The sequence below is a fragment of a genome, unplaced genomic scaffold (assembly GCF_019419815.1).
Source record: "Pyrus x bretschneideri cultivar Hongxiangsu unplaced genomic scaffold, Pyrus_bretschneideri_v1 Contig59, whole genome shotgun sequence".
NCBI classification, from domain to species: Eukaryota; Viridiplantae; Streptophyta; class Magnoliopsida; order Rosales; family Rosaceae; genus Pyrus; species Pyrus x bretschneideri.
Window position 1 is genome coordinate 407,288 of NW_025999797.1, and position 15,234 is coordinate 422,521.

The window sequence follows — 15,234 nt, forward strand, 5'->3', positions numbered from 1 at the left end:
TGCGTAGGTCCAATAATTCATAACATTTAGTAAAACATAATTTGATAAATCATAAATAGTGCATAAAATGTAAAATCATAAAATCATGCTTTTCGCGAATGCAAGCCTAATATTTATAAAACATGTAATTTAAGAGGGGTCCACTCACAAATATTCCATTACCTGGGAGCCACTCAAACTAGAGAGATGGAATCACTTCCTACTGATGCATCTAAACACAAATAGAGACCATTTAATAAAACTCTACTAAAACTAATGAATTTGGGAAAACGGACAGCAGATTCGGATTCGGCACGTCGAAAAACCTAAGGAGGGACCTCAAGTTTTGCCACGTGCCACCGCTTGCACCGCCACAGGGCGGCGGCCCAGGAGGCCACACCACTGCACACGCCAATTAGCTCCAAAAATTTAACTAAAACTCACCACTTCAATACCAAAATAAAACTAGAAGGGTAGGGATTCGAGTTATACCTATTCAAGGCCCAGCCATAGCCGGAGTTGGTCAGAAATGCCTTGCAAAAATCTCGGGTTTGTCAGAAAAATCTGGAAAAGCTGCCAGATGCATTCTCTGCATCTACACGTCACAAAATTTCTTAAAACTTCTAGAAACTCATCCTACAACACAATCCACAAAGATTTAAGGTGATCTTCAAACTTACCTTTATCGGAGGCGGCGAGAACTTGCTGGAGTAAGATTTAAAATAGTGGGGGTACCATTGTGCAGAGAGAGAATGAGAGAGAGAGGTTTTTGCTAGTCGGAGATCACGACTAAAGGGATCTAGGGTTTGTGGTGCACACCAAAAATGTGATGGCATGGTGATGATGGTGTTTTGGTCTCGGTGCCGATGAAGGTAGAAGGAGGACGAGAGGGATGAGAGGACGAGAGAGATGAGAGCTGAGAGATAAGAGCTCAGGAGAGGGTTCAAAAGACTCCAAGAGATTGGGGAGGAGAGGACACAGGGAAGAAGGGGAAGTGAGAAGTGGGCCCCACGTGATAGAAATTAGTAAAATAATAAAAATATCTAACTGTGATGACCCGTCCTAAATTAAAATATATTTTATCCTTGAACACGTGGAAATGACGATTTTACACTCATGAGCGTTGTGATGTGAATGTATGTATATGGTTTAAATTATTGCCCTGTTGACAAAAAATATTGATATTTGAGGTTACGAGGATGTCGACGTGAATTAGTGGCTGAGTTGGATTCATAGTGGAAATATTAGTAAGGAAGAGAGGAAATTGGGTTGGACCCAAATTGCATGAGCTTGGCCATGCAGCCCAATTGGGACTTAGGACAATTTAAAATGCCCAATTCTGTTGGACACACATACACACGTGCAACCTTATTCCCTTCTCTCTCTTTTTCTTGAAAATTCTTTTCGTTCGTACAACTGAGCCTTCACCCTTCAAACACCATCAAAACACCACATATCAAACTTCTAAGGACCACCTTTGGATTCCTTGCAAACCTACGAACCTAATCATACCAATTGTTCAAAGAAAGGATGTCGGGAAATCGAGAACTCGCGAGCTCCAGCAGGGTACCCTGTTACTCAAACGTGATCGTCGATCTTTCACAGTATTTTAAAGCTCAAAAAGGTCCTAAATGTTTCTACTAGGATCCTAGGCTAGTTTTGGAGTGGTTAGAACGTCGAAACGCTTGGGTCTGTCGAGTTTCAGGTTTGGCCGGTTGTGTTGAGCTATTTTCTGGCCATTTTCAGTCGATGTTAGGACTTCAAAGTGGTAAGATCATGTTCTACTCGTCCAAGGCTTCAATTTGATATAAATTTTATGAAATTTGGTTGAAAAATGAAAAAGATATTAAAGTTTTTCCAGAAACTGGCGAGTACAGCGGTGGCCGGCGCCAGAATTCGGCGAACCATCAGAGAAGACAAGGAATATTCCATCAACTTTGACGAAATATACTAACAACGTAAGGTAACACCATTAGTTTTTAGACGGTATATGCTGATATTTAACAGAATATTCCCTAACGTCATTAGGGAATCTGTCCGTGTGCCAAGCACGTGCCCGTGCGTGGCCGGCGCGTATGGCCATGCCTTGGCCGGCGCGTGGGGGTGCGTGGGACTTCAGTAAATTATTCTAAAAATACGTGGATGCTCGTGGTGTTAAGTAGGCCACGATGGTATATTCAAACACCCCAATTAAGCAACGTATGAGAAGTTATTTCATAGTGATAGTTATGTGCTTAAAAATAACATTAAAATAGTTGTTTCACATTTAGGTGAGACATTTTCAGAGGATGAGCACAGCCATGCGAGACTTGGGGGTTACGACCCGGTTACATACCAGTGAGTGGGCTTTTGAATTATATATATGTGCCTTATGTTTCCCATAAACTGTTTAAATGGTTTTTACATTTTAAATGTCATGTTGTATGCATTACATATTAAAATATGCTTTATTATAGCAGTGTATATTACTACTCGACGATGTGGATGCTCAGATAAGCTTTAGGTGAGTATATAGTGATGGTTGTGATGGTAGTGTGTATGATTATGATGAGTTGCTTTCAGTGATTTATATCCTGCAACCCGGTGTTAATGCTACACCGGAGGGTAGGGCCTAGCCTTCACGTGATCATTCACCTCCCGCACCATATGCTCACCTTGGATCTAAGGCAGGTGTCACCTGTTGTACAAACCACATTAGGAGTTCCAACTCGTAGATGACTGCGATATTTTGCACAGCCTTCACGTGATCGTAGCACTTGAGCTTACTTATTTACACCTAGCAGTCATACAGACCACATAGGTGGTTCTGACTCGTGTGCATGATTTGATTTGATTGTTGAGTTATTGATTCAGCCGTACAAGTCACGTTAAGTGACTCCGGCTAATATGTCACTTTATATTAGTGCAATTCACCTGGCTTACTTATTCATGGTTGAGATGAATGTCATGTGTATACATGGTTTGGTTATTCTCGAGTATAGTTTTCATATATGTTTACAGTATTATTTTCTGGGAAACTTATACAGGTTTTACAGTGAGGGGTTATTACATTTGAAAAGATAAGTGGTTTTGAAAGTTTTGTTTTTGCCCACTCACACTTTCTATTTTATGCCCCTCCAGGTTCTAGATAGAAGTTCGTGTCGGTGGCTCACGAGGACTTCACAACGGTTCTGATAGACATCCACTAATGTAGGGTTTCTTTTATGATCTGTACAATTATTACTTACTCTTCTGGACTGCACTTCGGTACCTATGCTTTAGTTGTGTGTGTCTTTACTCTAATCACTTTCACTCGTACTTATAGGCTAGTCTAAGGTAAGATAACTAGTGATTTTTATTTATTCGCATTTTCATATCATTACCACTTCCGCACAGCGCACATGGTTACGTCACCCTCACGTGACGGCCAGCATGCCTCGATTGAGGTCGGGGTGTGTCACTAACCCTTATATCTACAATAGTGAATTGACTACTTTGCCCCTCAACTTCGCAGTTCCGTAAAATGTTCATCGTAACTCCAAATTCGATTTTGAGTTGTGCCTACGTGTTCTTCCGTCAAGTACTACACAGATACGTCAAGAAAACAAATCTTACATGACATGGCAAGATGGTCAACAAAATCAACATTTTTACCTTGAAAGGCATTTTCGTAAATTCACGCTATAGAATTATAAAAACTGAATTATTTGGGGACGGGTCGTTACATTGTGCTACAAACCCAAAAATAAATTAAAATTCAACATCTTAGCAATATTTTCTCAAAAAAAAATTAAAAAAAATTGCACGGTAAACAATTATACTTTTCCACACTAAATTTCGCAAATATTCTATGAAAATATAAGGAAATTATACTATGGTCTCATCTCAAAAAATTCCAAGAAATTCCCTGCTCTATCATTTTTCGTTAACTTATAATTCATGCAAACGGGATCAATTTATCAAAGTACGTATGATACACGTAAATGAGGTCAATTCATAAGTGCATTGAACATGACATATTGTGAATAGAAATAGATAAGCATATAAGTTTCTTATGTTTTCCTGGCATGTGCACAAAAAGTTTCATTGGTGTTGAAAATTTTGTATGTATATAAGTATTTTTTCTCATCTTGTAGTATGCTAAAAGGAGCAAATAGCAGCATCTTCATAATAAATTCTCTAACTAACTTACACCAGACTTATGAATTCACTCACAACAAAATTTGAACTGAATTTTTTTTTTTAATTTTTTTATCTTACACTATTATCTAATGAAATAAGAAAGGTCAAAAGGAGGGCAAAGTGACTTTCTTTTATCACTAATAATAGTTTTTTTATTTTTTTTAATAAACGATACTATCTATCCTAAGAGGGTGGGGGAGTAAGCTAAGCCTCACAATGGTGAATCATAATGTGGCTCATTGAAATTTATTTTTTGTAAGAATCGAACCTAAGACCTCTAACTTACAAGTGAAGAGGAATACCACTAGACCATAGTACTAAATGACCTAATAATTGCTCTTTGAAAAACTATATATTTGATTGCATAACAATAAAGTCATTGTATGATTTATATTTAAATTAAAACTCATAAAGAAAATTAAAATATTTTAGGAAATATATTTATACTTACAAAACATACAAATTTTACTAATCAACATTGAAACAATTGTGCATATTCCATGAAAACGTAATGAGATTATATTATAGTCTCCCACATGAAATTTTCAAATCTGTCAATTTTCGTGAACTTGTGATACACGGTAAATGTGTGAATTCTTCAATGAACTGTTGATACACGTAAATGAAATCCATTCTTAAGTTTACTGGAAATGACGAAGCCACCAAGAACATCAAAGTAGACCCAAGAGGAGCCAATAGCACACCAACACAAAACTAAAATATTCACTAGGAAAGACTCACAAATAACCTCATCAAGAAGCCTCTTATTGACAGAAATACTAAAATGAAAAATAAATATGCTATAATCCATGAGAAGAGAAAAATAGTAAACCTAGGAGAACGGGAATGGGCTGCCACTAGCCACAAGCTAAAGAAAATGGTCGGGAGCTATGAATTTTATAAATATAAGATTGGTAGAGGAAATGAGAGAGCCGCTAATAATAGTTTTTTGTAAGCCTAGTCGAATAAATGGTCCTTGTGGTCATAAGATATTCAGAAGATAGCTCATGTGGTAAAAAAATTCGGATTTAAACCCTTGTGGTCTAAGTCTGTTAGGATTTATGTCCTCCGTTCATAGCTTGCAGGTGGGTCTCACGGGTAAGACTAAGATGGTCATTTCATCCTTTCCATTGTTGATCTCCTTTCAGAACAACGAAACGATGACTTGGTCATTCCATTTCATCCCTTTAAAAAAAAGTACAACAAAAATTGAAGGGATCAATATATATCAACACTTATAGTTGGCACGATGCTTGCTTTTGGGTGGTTTTCTAGCACCAGAAGGCAAAATTTCTGGGTGAACCGAAATACTAATGCCACTACCACTACCTTCTAGTTTAGCTGCATTGATCAAAACCCACATTCGTAATTAATATAGTATTAATACCAAGATGATTAAATTTAAAATTTAAGTAATCAAATTAATAAAAGTTAAGTTTTTGTTATAAATTTGCACATACCAGGAGGATGCATTTTGAAGCCAATAAAAAAAATAAAAAAAGGCTGCAAAGAGAAAAGCCCAGAACCAGAATTTGTTCCTGGCGATTCAACCGAGCCTTTTTCCTTTGCGAACAAGGTGAGTGCCGTGCTCACTTAGATACTTCAATAACGCTCCGATTATACCTCCCCTCATCTCCTCCGGCAACATCAATTCGTCGTCGTCGTCGTCTATGGAACTGTTTTCATGGAGAATTTGGAAAGGATGAAATGGAATGACCGTTTCATCGTTCTGAAAGGATATCAATGGAAGGGATGAAATGGAAAGGATGAAATCACCATCCTAGTCTTACCGTAGCTACTACTAGAGGAATGACAAAAGTTCTAATTTGAAGCATAAATCTGAATTTTTTTACCATATAAGCTATTTTTTAAATACCTTATGATCATGGGATCATTTATCTAATTAGGCTATTTTTTATATATTAGCATTCCAAGAATCCATATTTTTGGCTTTTACTAATGTATTTCTAGTGCAATTTTAATAAGAGTATTTTCGAAAAGTGTAAATATGAATTCTACACTAATAAACCTCATTTATTTTTGGTCTCTTTTAACCAGTGAAAATGGATATACTTATTTTTTTTTATTCCACCTCCTAGATATGTAAATATACATTTCATTCAGATGTTTACATTCGACCAAAAAAATTTTAAATTGTATATTTCTAGGGATTTTGCATCTTCTATTAGAAGATATATTTTTTAATGTGTCTGATACGAGATAGTACACCGCATGCCATTATATAATTGACTAAAAATTTTATTTTGTTACGAATTTTCTTAGTTTAAATGTGATTGTGTAAATCTTATATTAGATTAGATTCTAATTATTCTTTCCTATATGAACTTGTACTCCTTAGGGATGAAAGAATTCTTCTCCCACTTATTACTATAAATAAAGACACTAAATAGGAGGGAATAACACACACACACACACACATTCTCCTACGATTTTATAAACACATCTCTCATCTCTCTCTTCCTTTGCCGCCGGCTCTCTCCTCTTAGTCAGATAAAATAGGCTATAACATATTTTCAAATGTTTTTCTGTTTATATAATAACACGTGTTATATTAATCCGTGCACTAAAAAATCTCTTATTAGAGATGCTACAATGGAGTACCAGTTTAAGGTTGTTGAAATTATTTAAAAAGCAATTTATTAAAAAAATCCGTTGAAGGGTGAACAGTAATGTTTAATGTAAAAAAAAAAACAGTAATGTTGAAAGAAAATTTTATAATGACAATAATACCCCGGGTTTTTAATTACTACAGCCAATATCCTCGCTTCTCCTTCCCTTTCTCCTTGTTGTCCTTCAAATCGAAGGCTGACGACCTCCAATTACCTGGAGATCGCCGCGGCGGCGGCAGAAGGAACCCAGACCTAGATTAGGTAAAACTGTATAAGTATATGGGCTGGTATTAATCAATTAATCTATGGGCCGGTATTTGTTTAATTAATATATGGGCTGGTGTTTGTTCAATTAGACCATGGGCTGGTGTTTCAATATGACTTGGATTTAAGGTAAATTATTAGAAAATTTTCTATTAAACTATTTGATGGTCATTACTTATACGTAATGTGAAGACGCTGAAGATAAAAATTGAAGAAAAATGTGGAAGATTAAGATTCTTACAAAAAAGGTTAGATAAATTATCATCCAGTCATTTCTATATGGCCTTGTTTGACGGGGTGAAATAGATTCGTCCTTAGAGATAAAATTAAATTAGCAGGAATTTGAAAGATAAAATCTATAATTCATGTATAAAGATAGGTTAGATAACACACTGAATTCATAATTCATTATGTCTTGTCCACTCCACATTTTAACACAACAAACAACGAACTAGGCTGATTTTCTTTTTATTTATTTGTTATTAAATTTTGTAGGGTCCACATATGTGTCACATTCACACACTAACAAAAGTTTTGACTGAAAATATAACGGCAACATTGATTTGCAGCACTCAATCAAAAGGTTTTTAATTTCAAAACCAGCTGCGTCAGTTTCTGGACTATTTGTGTTAATTTGAAAGCACGGTAAGACTATTTGTGTTAATTTCAAAAAAAAGTTAGGTACTTTGAACGTGTGGTGTGTTGATTTGAAAGAACACTAAAACACGGTAAGACCGAAACATGTAGCAACAAAAAAAGTCTCGCCTTCCCAACTCGTTCGACCTATATATGTGCGCTGAGACACAGAGTCGAAAACAAACAACGCACGTAACATTCTCAGTTTCTCATCAAACTATTATTTTACATTCTCTCTGTAAACCGCTGGAATTTCGGTAGTCATTTTCATCACCCAAGAACAGATTACGTATTTGAATTAAGTTTTGAGTGTTTCCGTAATTATGTCTGTGGCTTCAGTCGGAATGGGTGCTCTCAGAACGTCATTTCAAATGCTGTTTGATGCTGTAAAATCAGTGCAGGAGGAGAATACAATGTTCCAACACCTCCTTGGAGACATCAAATCCACACTGGACTCTCTACAACCACTCATCAAAGACATCGAAAAGTATAACTCCAAGGAGGGACTGCAAAATTATGCAATACAGATGGAGGAAGGAGCAAAGCTTGTTCAAAAGTGCAGCAAAGTTGGCGTCTGGAGAAAACACACATACACCAAGAAGCTTAATCAACTGGACGAATCTCTCCGAAGAGTGTTTGATGTGCTTAAACTGCAGGGTATGAGGGATGCGAGGGAGACGTTGGTTTCTTTGAGGAGTATCCAGACGGTGCTCTCTCGAATAGAAGTGAGTTTGAAGATGAAAAATAATCAGCCTGAAATGGTTAAATGTTCGTCTGCGGTGCCTGAACCGCCATCGGTTACAGTCGGGTTGGATTTGCCGTTGAAGGAGTTGAAGATGAAGCTCCTTAAGGATGAACAGGTGTCTATGCTTGTGCTGACTGCTGCGGGAGGATGTGGGAAAACCACCTTGGCTCAAATGTTTTGTCAGGATCAACAAGTCAAAGGTATGCTATCTATGATTTCAACTTTTTTTTGGTTAGGTTTTACATCCTAGTTAAAAAGTAATACACCGTGTAGAGGATTATGCACGTAGAACTACGCGCTAGGGCCTATAAAATGTCCGCTATACTCCCCCCAAACATACACAGTAACCAAAATTTGTTAAAGAAAAACAATGAAGGGGACTTGAAACTAAAGCGCACGAAAGGGATATAAGAAAGATTAGGAAGACCTAAATGGGCATGCCCAACAAATAACAAGTGGTAGTGATATGAACTTGACATGATTTTCTTTGTACTAAATGTAAGTTAAGCTGATGCCTTCCTCTTAGAGTTAACAAGTCTTGCAATGAGCTACTGCTTGACTACTTACTTCATCTCAGAATTGCAGACATATCTAGTCAACCTTTTATTAACACCTTTCTTACGTTCTGTTTGGATAGATACATTCAAGAACAACATCTTCTTTGTTAATGTCTCGAAAAAGCCCAACTTGGACCTTATTGTACACCAACTATATCAACGGAAGGGGTCCGAGCTGCCTGCTTTTGAAAACGAAGTCGTGGCAGCTAACTGGTTGCAACAATTTCTGAAGGAATCAAGACAAAATCCTCTACTGTTTGTCCTGGATGATGTTTGGTCAGGATCAGAGTCGCTTCTTGAGAAGTTTGATCAACTCAAGTTTTCAAATTGCAAGATTTTGGTCACATCAAGATTTGCATTTCAAAGATTCGGTTATCCTTATCATTTGGCACCATTGAATGATGAAGATGCAATGGCTCTTTTTCACTACTCTGCATCCTTGGAGGATAAGAACTCTTGTACTTACGAAGATCTTTCGAGAAAGGTGATTTCTTAGTCCACAACACACACACACACACACACACATATATATATATATGCTTATTTATGCCTCAGAAGAAGGTACAGAAATAACGTTTGAGCATCCACTCACGTTAATGAACTGTGAAGAATGAAGTAAGAAGAATGAAAGACTAGACAGTTTACAATTTTATCACCTTTATGAAACCATTTAGATGACTTTCAACAATTTAATCAAATAATAGTACTCATTTTGGATAATTAAATTGCAGATTATCAAGCGCTGTAAGGGATGCCCACTTGCCATTGCATTGGTTGGGAGATCACTTCGCGGCCAGCCTATAGAAATCTGGCAGAAAAGAGTAGTGGAATGGTGCAAAGGTTCATCTATTCTTGATTCTGACAAGGATTTACTTGCTTGCCTCCAAAGCAGCTTAGATGCCTTGGATAACGAAAAGGCTATCATCAAGGAATGTTTCCTCGATCTAGGTTCTTTTCCGGAGGACCAAAGAATTGCTGCTGCCGCCCTCATTGATATGTGGGCGGAGTTATATGGTCTAGATGAAGAAATTCTGACCATTGCCAACCTTCACGAGCTCACCGCCCGAAGTTTAGCTACTCTTGTTGTCACAAGGTATGCTGGCTGCTCATAATTTTCTATTTCATTATGTATGCCGAACAAATCATTAAAGAATTTAGTATTGATCATCCAGGCATGAGAGGGAGGCGGATGGCTACTACACTGAACACTTTGTCACCCAGCACGACATGCTTAGAGAGTTGGCGATCCATCAGGCGTGTCAAGAACCAATAGAACATAGGAAACGTCTATTTATAAACATACGCGGGGACAAACTTCCTAAGTGGTTGACAGAACAAAAGTATCAAGCGATCAAGGCTCAACTGTTATCTATCTCAACAGGTTCCATCAATCTCTCTTTAGTAAATACTTGTACATGTGCGCTCGGGACATGGTTTGTGCACACACACACACGCTCATTCATACTTAAGACTTCAATAGGACTTCCACACATTAGGCTAATATCTTAAAGCTTATTGTTTGCAGATGGAGCCTTGTCAGGAAAATGGCCAAACATGCAAGCACCTGAAGCAGAGGTTCTAGTTCTGAATTTTCAAACAAAGAACTATGCCTTACCTGAGTTTGTGGAGAAAATGGATAAACTAAAGGTTCTAATACTAAAAAATTATGGTTTGTTACCTGCTGAACTAGATAATTTTGAACTACTTGGTTCGTTATCAAATCTTAAGAGAATTAGACTAGAACGTATTTCAATTCCTTCCATAAGCAAGGTCCAAAAACAGTTGAAAACTTTGCAAAAGATATCTTTTTTCATGTGTGATATTGGCCAAGGTTTCGTCCAAATTTTAGATGCTCTGCCAAATCTAGTGGAATTGAACATAGATTATTGCCATGATCTGGTGCCACTTCCTGCCAACCTCTGTGACCTTGTTCACCTTAAGAAGCTTAGCATCACCAACTGTCATAAGCTATCTGCCTTGCCTGCAGACATCAGAAAGCTTGTAAATCTAGAAGTGTTGAGGCTTAGGTCATGTGCAGACTTGTTAGAGTTGCCAGGCTCGATTAGGAACCTTAAAGTTTTGAAATTTCTCGACATTTCCGATTGCTTTAGCGTGAAGGAGTTGCCCGAGGACATTGGTGCAATGTGCAGCTTGGAAAAGATCAACGTGAGCCAGTGTTCAAGACTGAAAGAGCTGCCTGCTTCTGTTATGGATCTTGAGCAGTTGAACGAAGTGATATGCGACGAGGAGACGAAAACTTTATGGGAACCCTTCTTACCATTTCTCACAAACATACGCATAAAGGTGATCAAAGAAGATATCAACCTCAATTGGCTCAACAAGCTTCCATCCTAAGGCCATGGTCATCCCATCCATGAGTGTTGGTGCAATGTATGCATCATGATTGTATTTAATGTTATTTTTCCTTTGTAATTTGCTTCTATTTTATGTTTTATATGATTTAAAATAACATGGCAGTACTGTAGAATTATTGTAATTACTCACCATGGGTATTATTGTAATAACATGTATGCACTCCTCATTGTTCAACTCTTCATGGATTCTCCTTTAATTTATCCAATCAACATGTGTTGGTGCAATGTATGTATGGAGAAGCGCATAGAAAGGAAATAAGAGTTCAAAAAGAAGCCTTTTGATTTATCCAATCAATGAGTTTTGGTGCAATGTATTAATCTATTGATTGTTTCTCCTCTCTCTCTCTCTCTCTCTCTCTCTCTCTCTTGCAGCACCTCTCCATCCCCTAGGCCAAAACATTCCTGTTTTATTTTGAGAGTAATGCTAAGGAAATTAAATTTGTGGATAAAATTTTACAAACTAAGTGATATCAAAGTTGATAATTGAATTATGATCTAAACATTTTTTTTTTTACTATTTTATTTTAAAATATTTATGCTGCTAGAAATTTCCGTGTCTCTTCTCGCCTCCTAAAAGCGCGTCAAATGTCTTTCCCAGCTCGTTCGTTAAGCTGAAACCGACAAACAGTTTACATAACATTCTGAGTTTCTTATCAAACTAGATTATTTTACAATCTCCGTATACCCATTCGAATTTATCTTCTTCTTTCTTCAGCCAAGAACAGATTACCTAATTGAGTCAAGTTTTGAGTCTCTTTGTTTTGCTAAATATGTGTCTGGCTTCAGTCGGAATGGGTGCTCTCAGAACGCCATTCAAATGCCGTTTGATGCTGCAAAAATCAGCGCACGAGGAGAAAAAATGTTCCCACACCTCCCATCGAGACATCAATCCACACTGGACTCTCTACAACCACTCATCAAAAACATGGAAAAGTATAACACGAAAGAGGGACTGCAAAATTTTGCAATACAGATGGAGGAGGGAGCAGATACTGTTCAGAAGTGCAGGTTGGCCTGTGGAGAAAATACAAGTACGCCAACAAGCTTCATCAACTGGACAAATCTGGGTACGAGGGATGCGAGGGAGAAGTTGGTTCCTTTGAGGAATATCGAGGTCTCTCGAATACAAGAGAATTTGTGATGAAAAATAATCAGCCTGAAAAGGTTAGGTGTTCGCCTGTGGTGCCTGAACCGCGGTCGGTCACAGTCGGTCCATGCTTGTGTTGACTGTTGCTGGAGGATGTGGTAAAGCCACCTTACCTAAAAGGTTTTGTCAAGACCAAGAAGTCAAAGGTATGCTCTCTATGATTTCAACTATTTTTCGGTGAAGTTTTACATCCTATTAAAAAAGTAATACACTATATAGAGGATTGTGGGGCCTAAAAATGGCCGCTACCCCCTCCCAACATATCACTAACCAAAATTTTCATTTTCAATTGTGAGATCTGTGTTTCCTCAATAAATGTTGGAGCAACGGTTTTTTTATTTGGGTTGCATTGTTGTCTTTAATTTTCATCATCTTATTGAATTTTTCTTGTTTGATTTCGTTCTTGGCTCTGTCTAATTTCTAAGTTTTATCACATCAATTTGTAATACTAGTTATATCAAACTCTCTTGAGTCATTAGAAATTATGTGTTATTTATTTTTTCCTGTATAATTGTCATGTTATTGTTTTACACAAATAAATAATGTGTGTTATAATTTCTTGGATTGTACAAAAAATGTGTATTTACTACACCTAATATGTATGTGTCTACAAGTTTTCTTTTGTTGCTTACTTTGGTATAGATGAATATATATTGAAACATTCTAAGTTAAGGTTTACTGTATGATGCGGACATACAATAAATGCCAATTTATATGCCCTTGTTATTGTTATATCCTAGATATTACAAAGTTAAAATTGTAAAAGATAAATACTAAAAAGATTCTTTCAAAATTGAGACTCTCAATAGATTCTCTATCAACTTATGTTTTTGGCATTCGCGTGCCAATAGTATATAACATTATGTAAAATATATAAAGTAAGAGAAGATTCATGGAGAATTATATTTTGAGAGAAGTCTCTTTAGCATTTCTCGTTGTAAAATTATGATCAATAGTGCTCGACCGTGGTTAAAAGGAATGATTTATTAATCATTTAATGCTCATTGGTTCAAAACGTTTGTGCCTTTGCTTTTGTCTCCTTTCGAAACTTAACCTTCACAATTTAATGGGATAAGGAACAATATTTTTCTGACAAAATTACAATTGTGGTCAGCCTCTACCTGCAGTTAATTGGTGGTTGTCACCAGGAAACTACCCAGAAATGGTGATGCAGTTTCCTGGTTAATTTCCAAGCACTTAATCAGCTATCGTTAAAGTCAACGCGCTCCAACTCCGAAATTTCTATCGAGCTTGAATTGTAAGTATTCCTACGCTAAAACCCAGGTAGTTTGGTGAAGAAAATATATTTTTGTTTATCCTGTTTTGCATGACCACCAACAGCGTAAGAGAAAATTGAACTTCGTATTTCTTGAGTTGCAAATTCTAGAGTGTCTCACTTTTTCAAAGTTTCCACTGTTTCCAATCTGTTGTTGTTTTCGGAAAGTGGCAAAATGGTCTGAAATCAATCTAGTTGCTGAATTGATCAAAATCTAATAGCCATTACATACTGAAAATTTGATCAATTCATTGTGGCAATTGGGTGAAAAATGATCATTTCGGCCAATTTTCGTAGTTTTTTTTTTTTTTTCTGTTGTAATAAATTTTAGTTTGAAACTTCTTTTGAGTTTTTCTGATTTTAGTGTTGGGTTTTGTTGTTAAGAATCAAGGAATGGGTGGAGGAGCAGATGACCCTTTCAGAGGGGCCGGTGTCGGAACAGTATTCAATGTGCTGTGTGACGTCCTCAAGGAGCTGACCACCTAGAATGTAATGTTTAAGCCCCTCCTCCGCAAAGGCATCAAATTCAGGTTAGACTCGTTTGTTTTTTGGTTTTTTTTTTTGGTCGAACTCTGCAACCATAGTTCTTAGATATAGAAAAATCCAACAAGTATTGGATCTTCCGGATATGGAACTAGGAAACTTAAAACATCATTTGGAGGAGGGCACAAGAAATTTCACAACTAAAAATCAATAAGAGCATGACATTTAAGTAGATGAGGGGTTTTTATTTTATTTTATTTTATTATTTTTCTAGTTGAGTTCTTTAAGTATTGTTATATAAAATTGTTTAAAACAAATAATTCTACATTAGAAAAGATCTATAGCTGATATTTCACCAAAAAAAAAAAAAAAAAAAAAAGGGCTGACTTTTATTAATCAACATTGAAGTTTTTACGTATATTCTGTGAAAACATAAGGAAATCACACAATCGGAATCAATTTGTCAATATATGTATAATATACGTAAATGAGATCGATTTGTATGTGCATGTTTATTAAACATGACAGCCTATGTGAGTAGGGAAGCATATAATTTCCCTATGTTGATAGTATATTTTGTCATCTTCTAGTAAACAAAAAAAAGGAAATAAAAAAGTAGCATCTTGTATGTTGGGTAATGTTCGGGGGATCAAATTTCTAAACTAAATTTTGTAAACCAAATTATGTAGATGTTGATGATTGGATTATTACTTAACTGTTGATTAACATGCTTACTTCTTATCGTTGACATATCATTTAGTTTGCAAACTTGATTTAAAAATTTAATCACTTTAGCATCCTATAAGTATATTATGCTATGCTCCCTAATAAAATAAACAAGATTAAAAGGAGGGCAAAGTGGCTCAATTTTTCAGAAACTATATACTTGATTTGAAGAACAATAAAGTTGTACTATACTTTAAAATTAAAACTCATAAAGAAAAGTATTATTTTTAAGGAAAGAAAATTATACAAGGTCAT

General features: G+C 36.3%; 1 protein-coding gene across 1 annotated transcript; it reads left to right on the top strand.

Moving 5' to 3' along the window:
- Positions 1-7,838: 7,838 nt before the first annotated feature.
- LOC103941006 (probable disease resistance protein At5g66900) lies at positions 7,839-11,529 on the top strand. Its single transcript, XM_009351190.3, has 5 exons — positions 7,839-8,615; positions 9,053-9,456; positions 9,704-10,065; positions 10,145-10,353; positions 10,498-11,529. Exons 1-5 carry the CDS (start codon positions 7,994-7,996, stop codon positions 11,325-11,327), a joined length of 2,427 nt encoding a protein of 808 aa, XP_009349465.2. The 5' UTR covers positions 7,839-7,993; the 3' UTR covers positions 11,328-11,529.
- Positions 11,530-15,234: the final 3,705 nt, after the last annotated feature.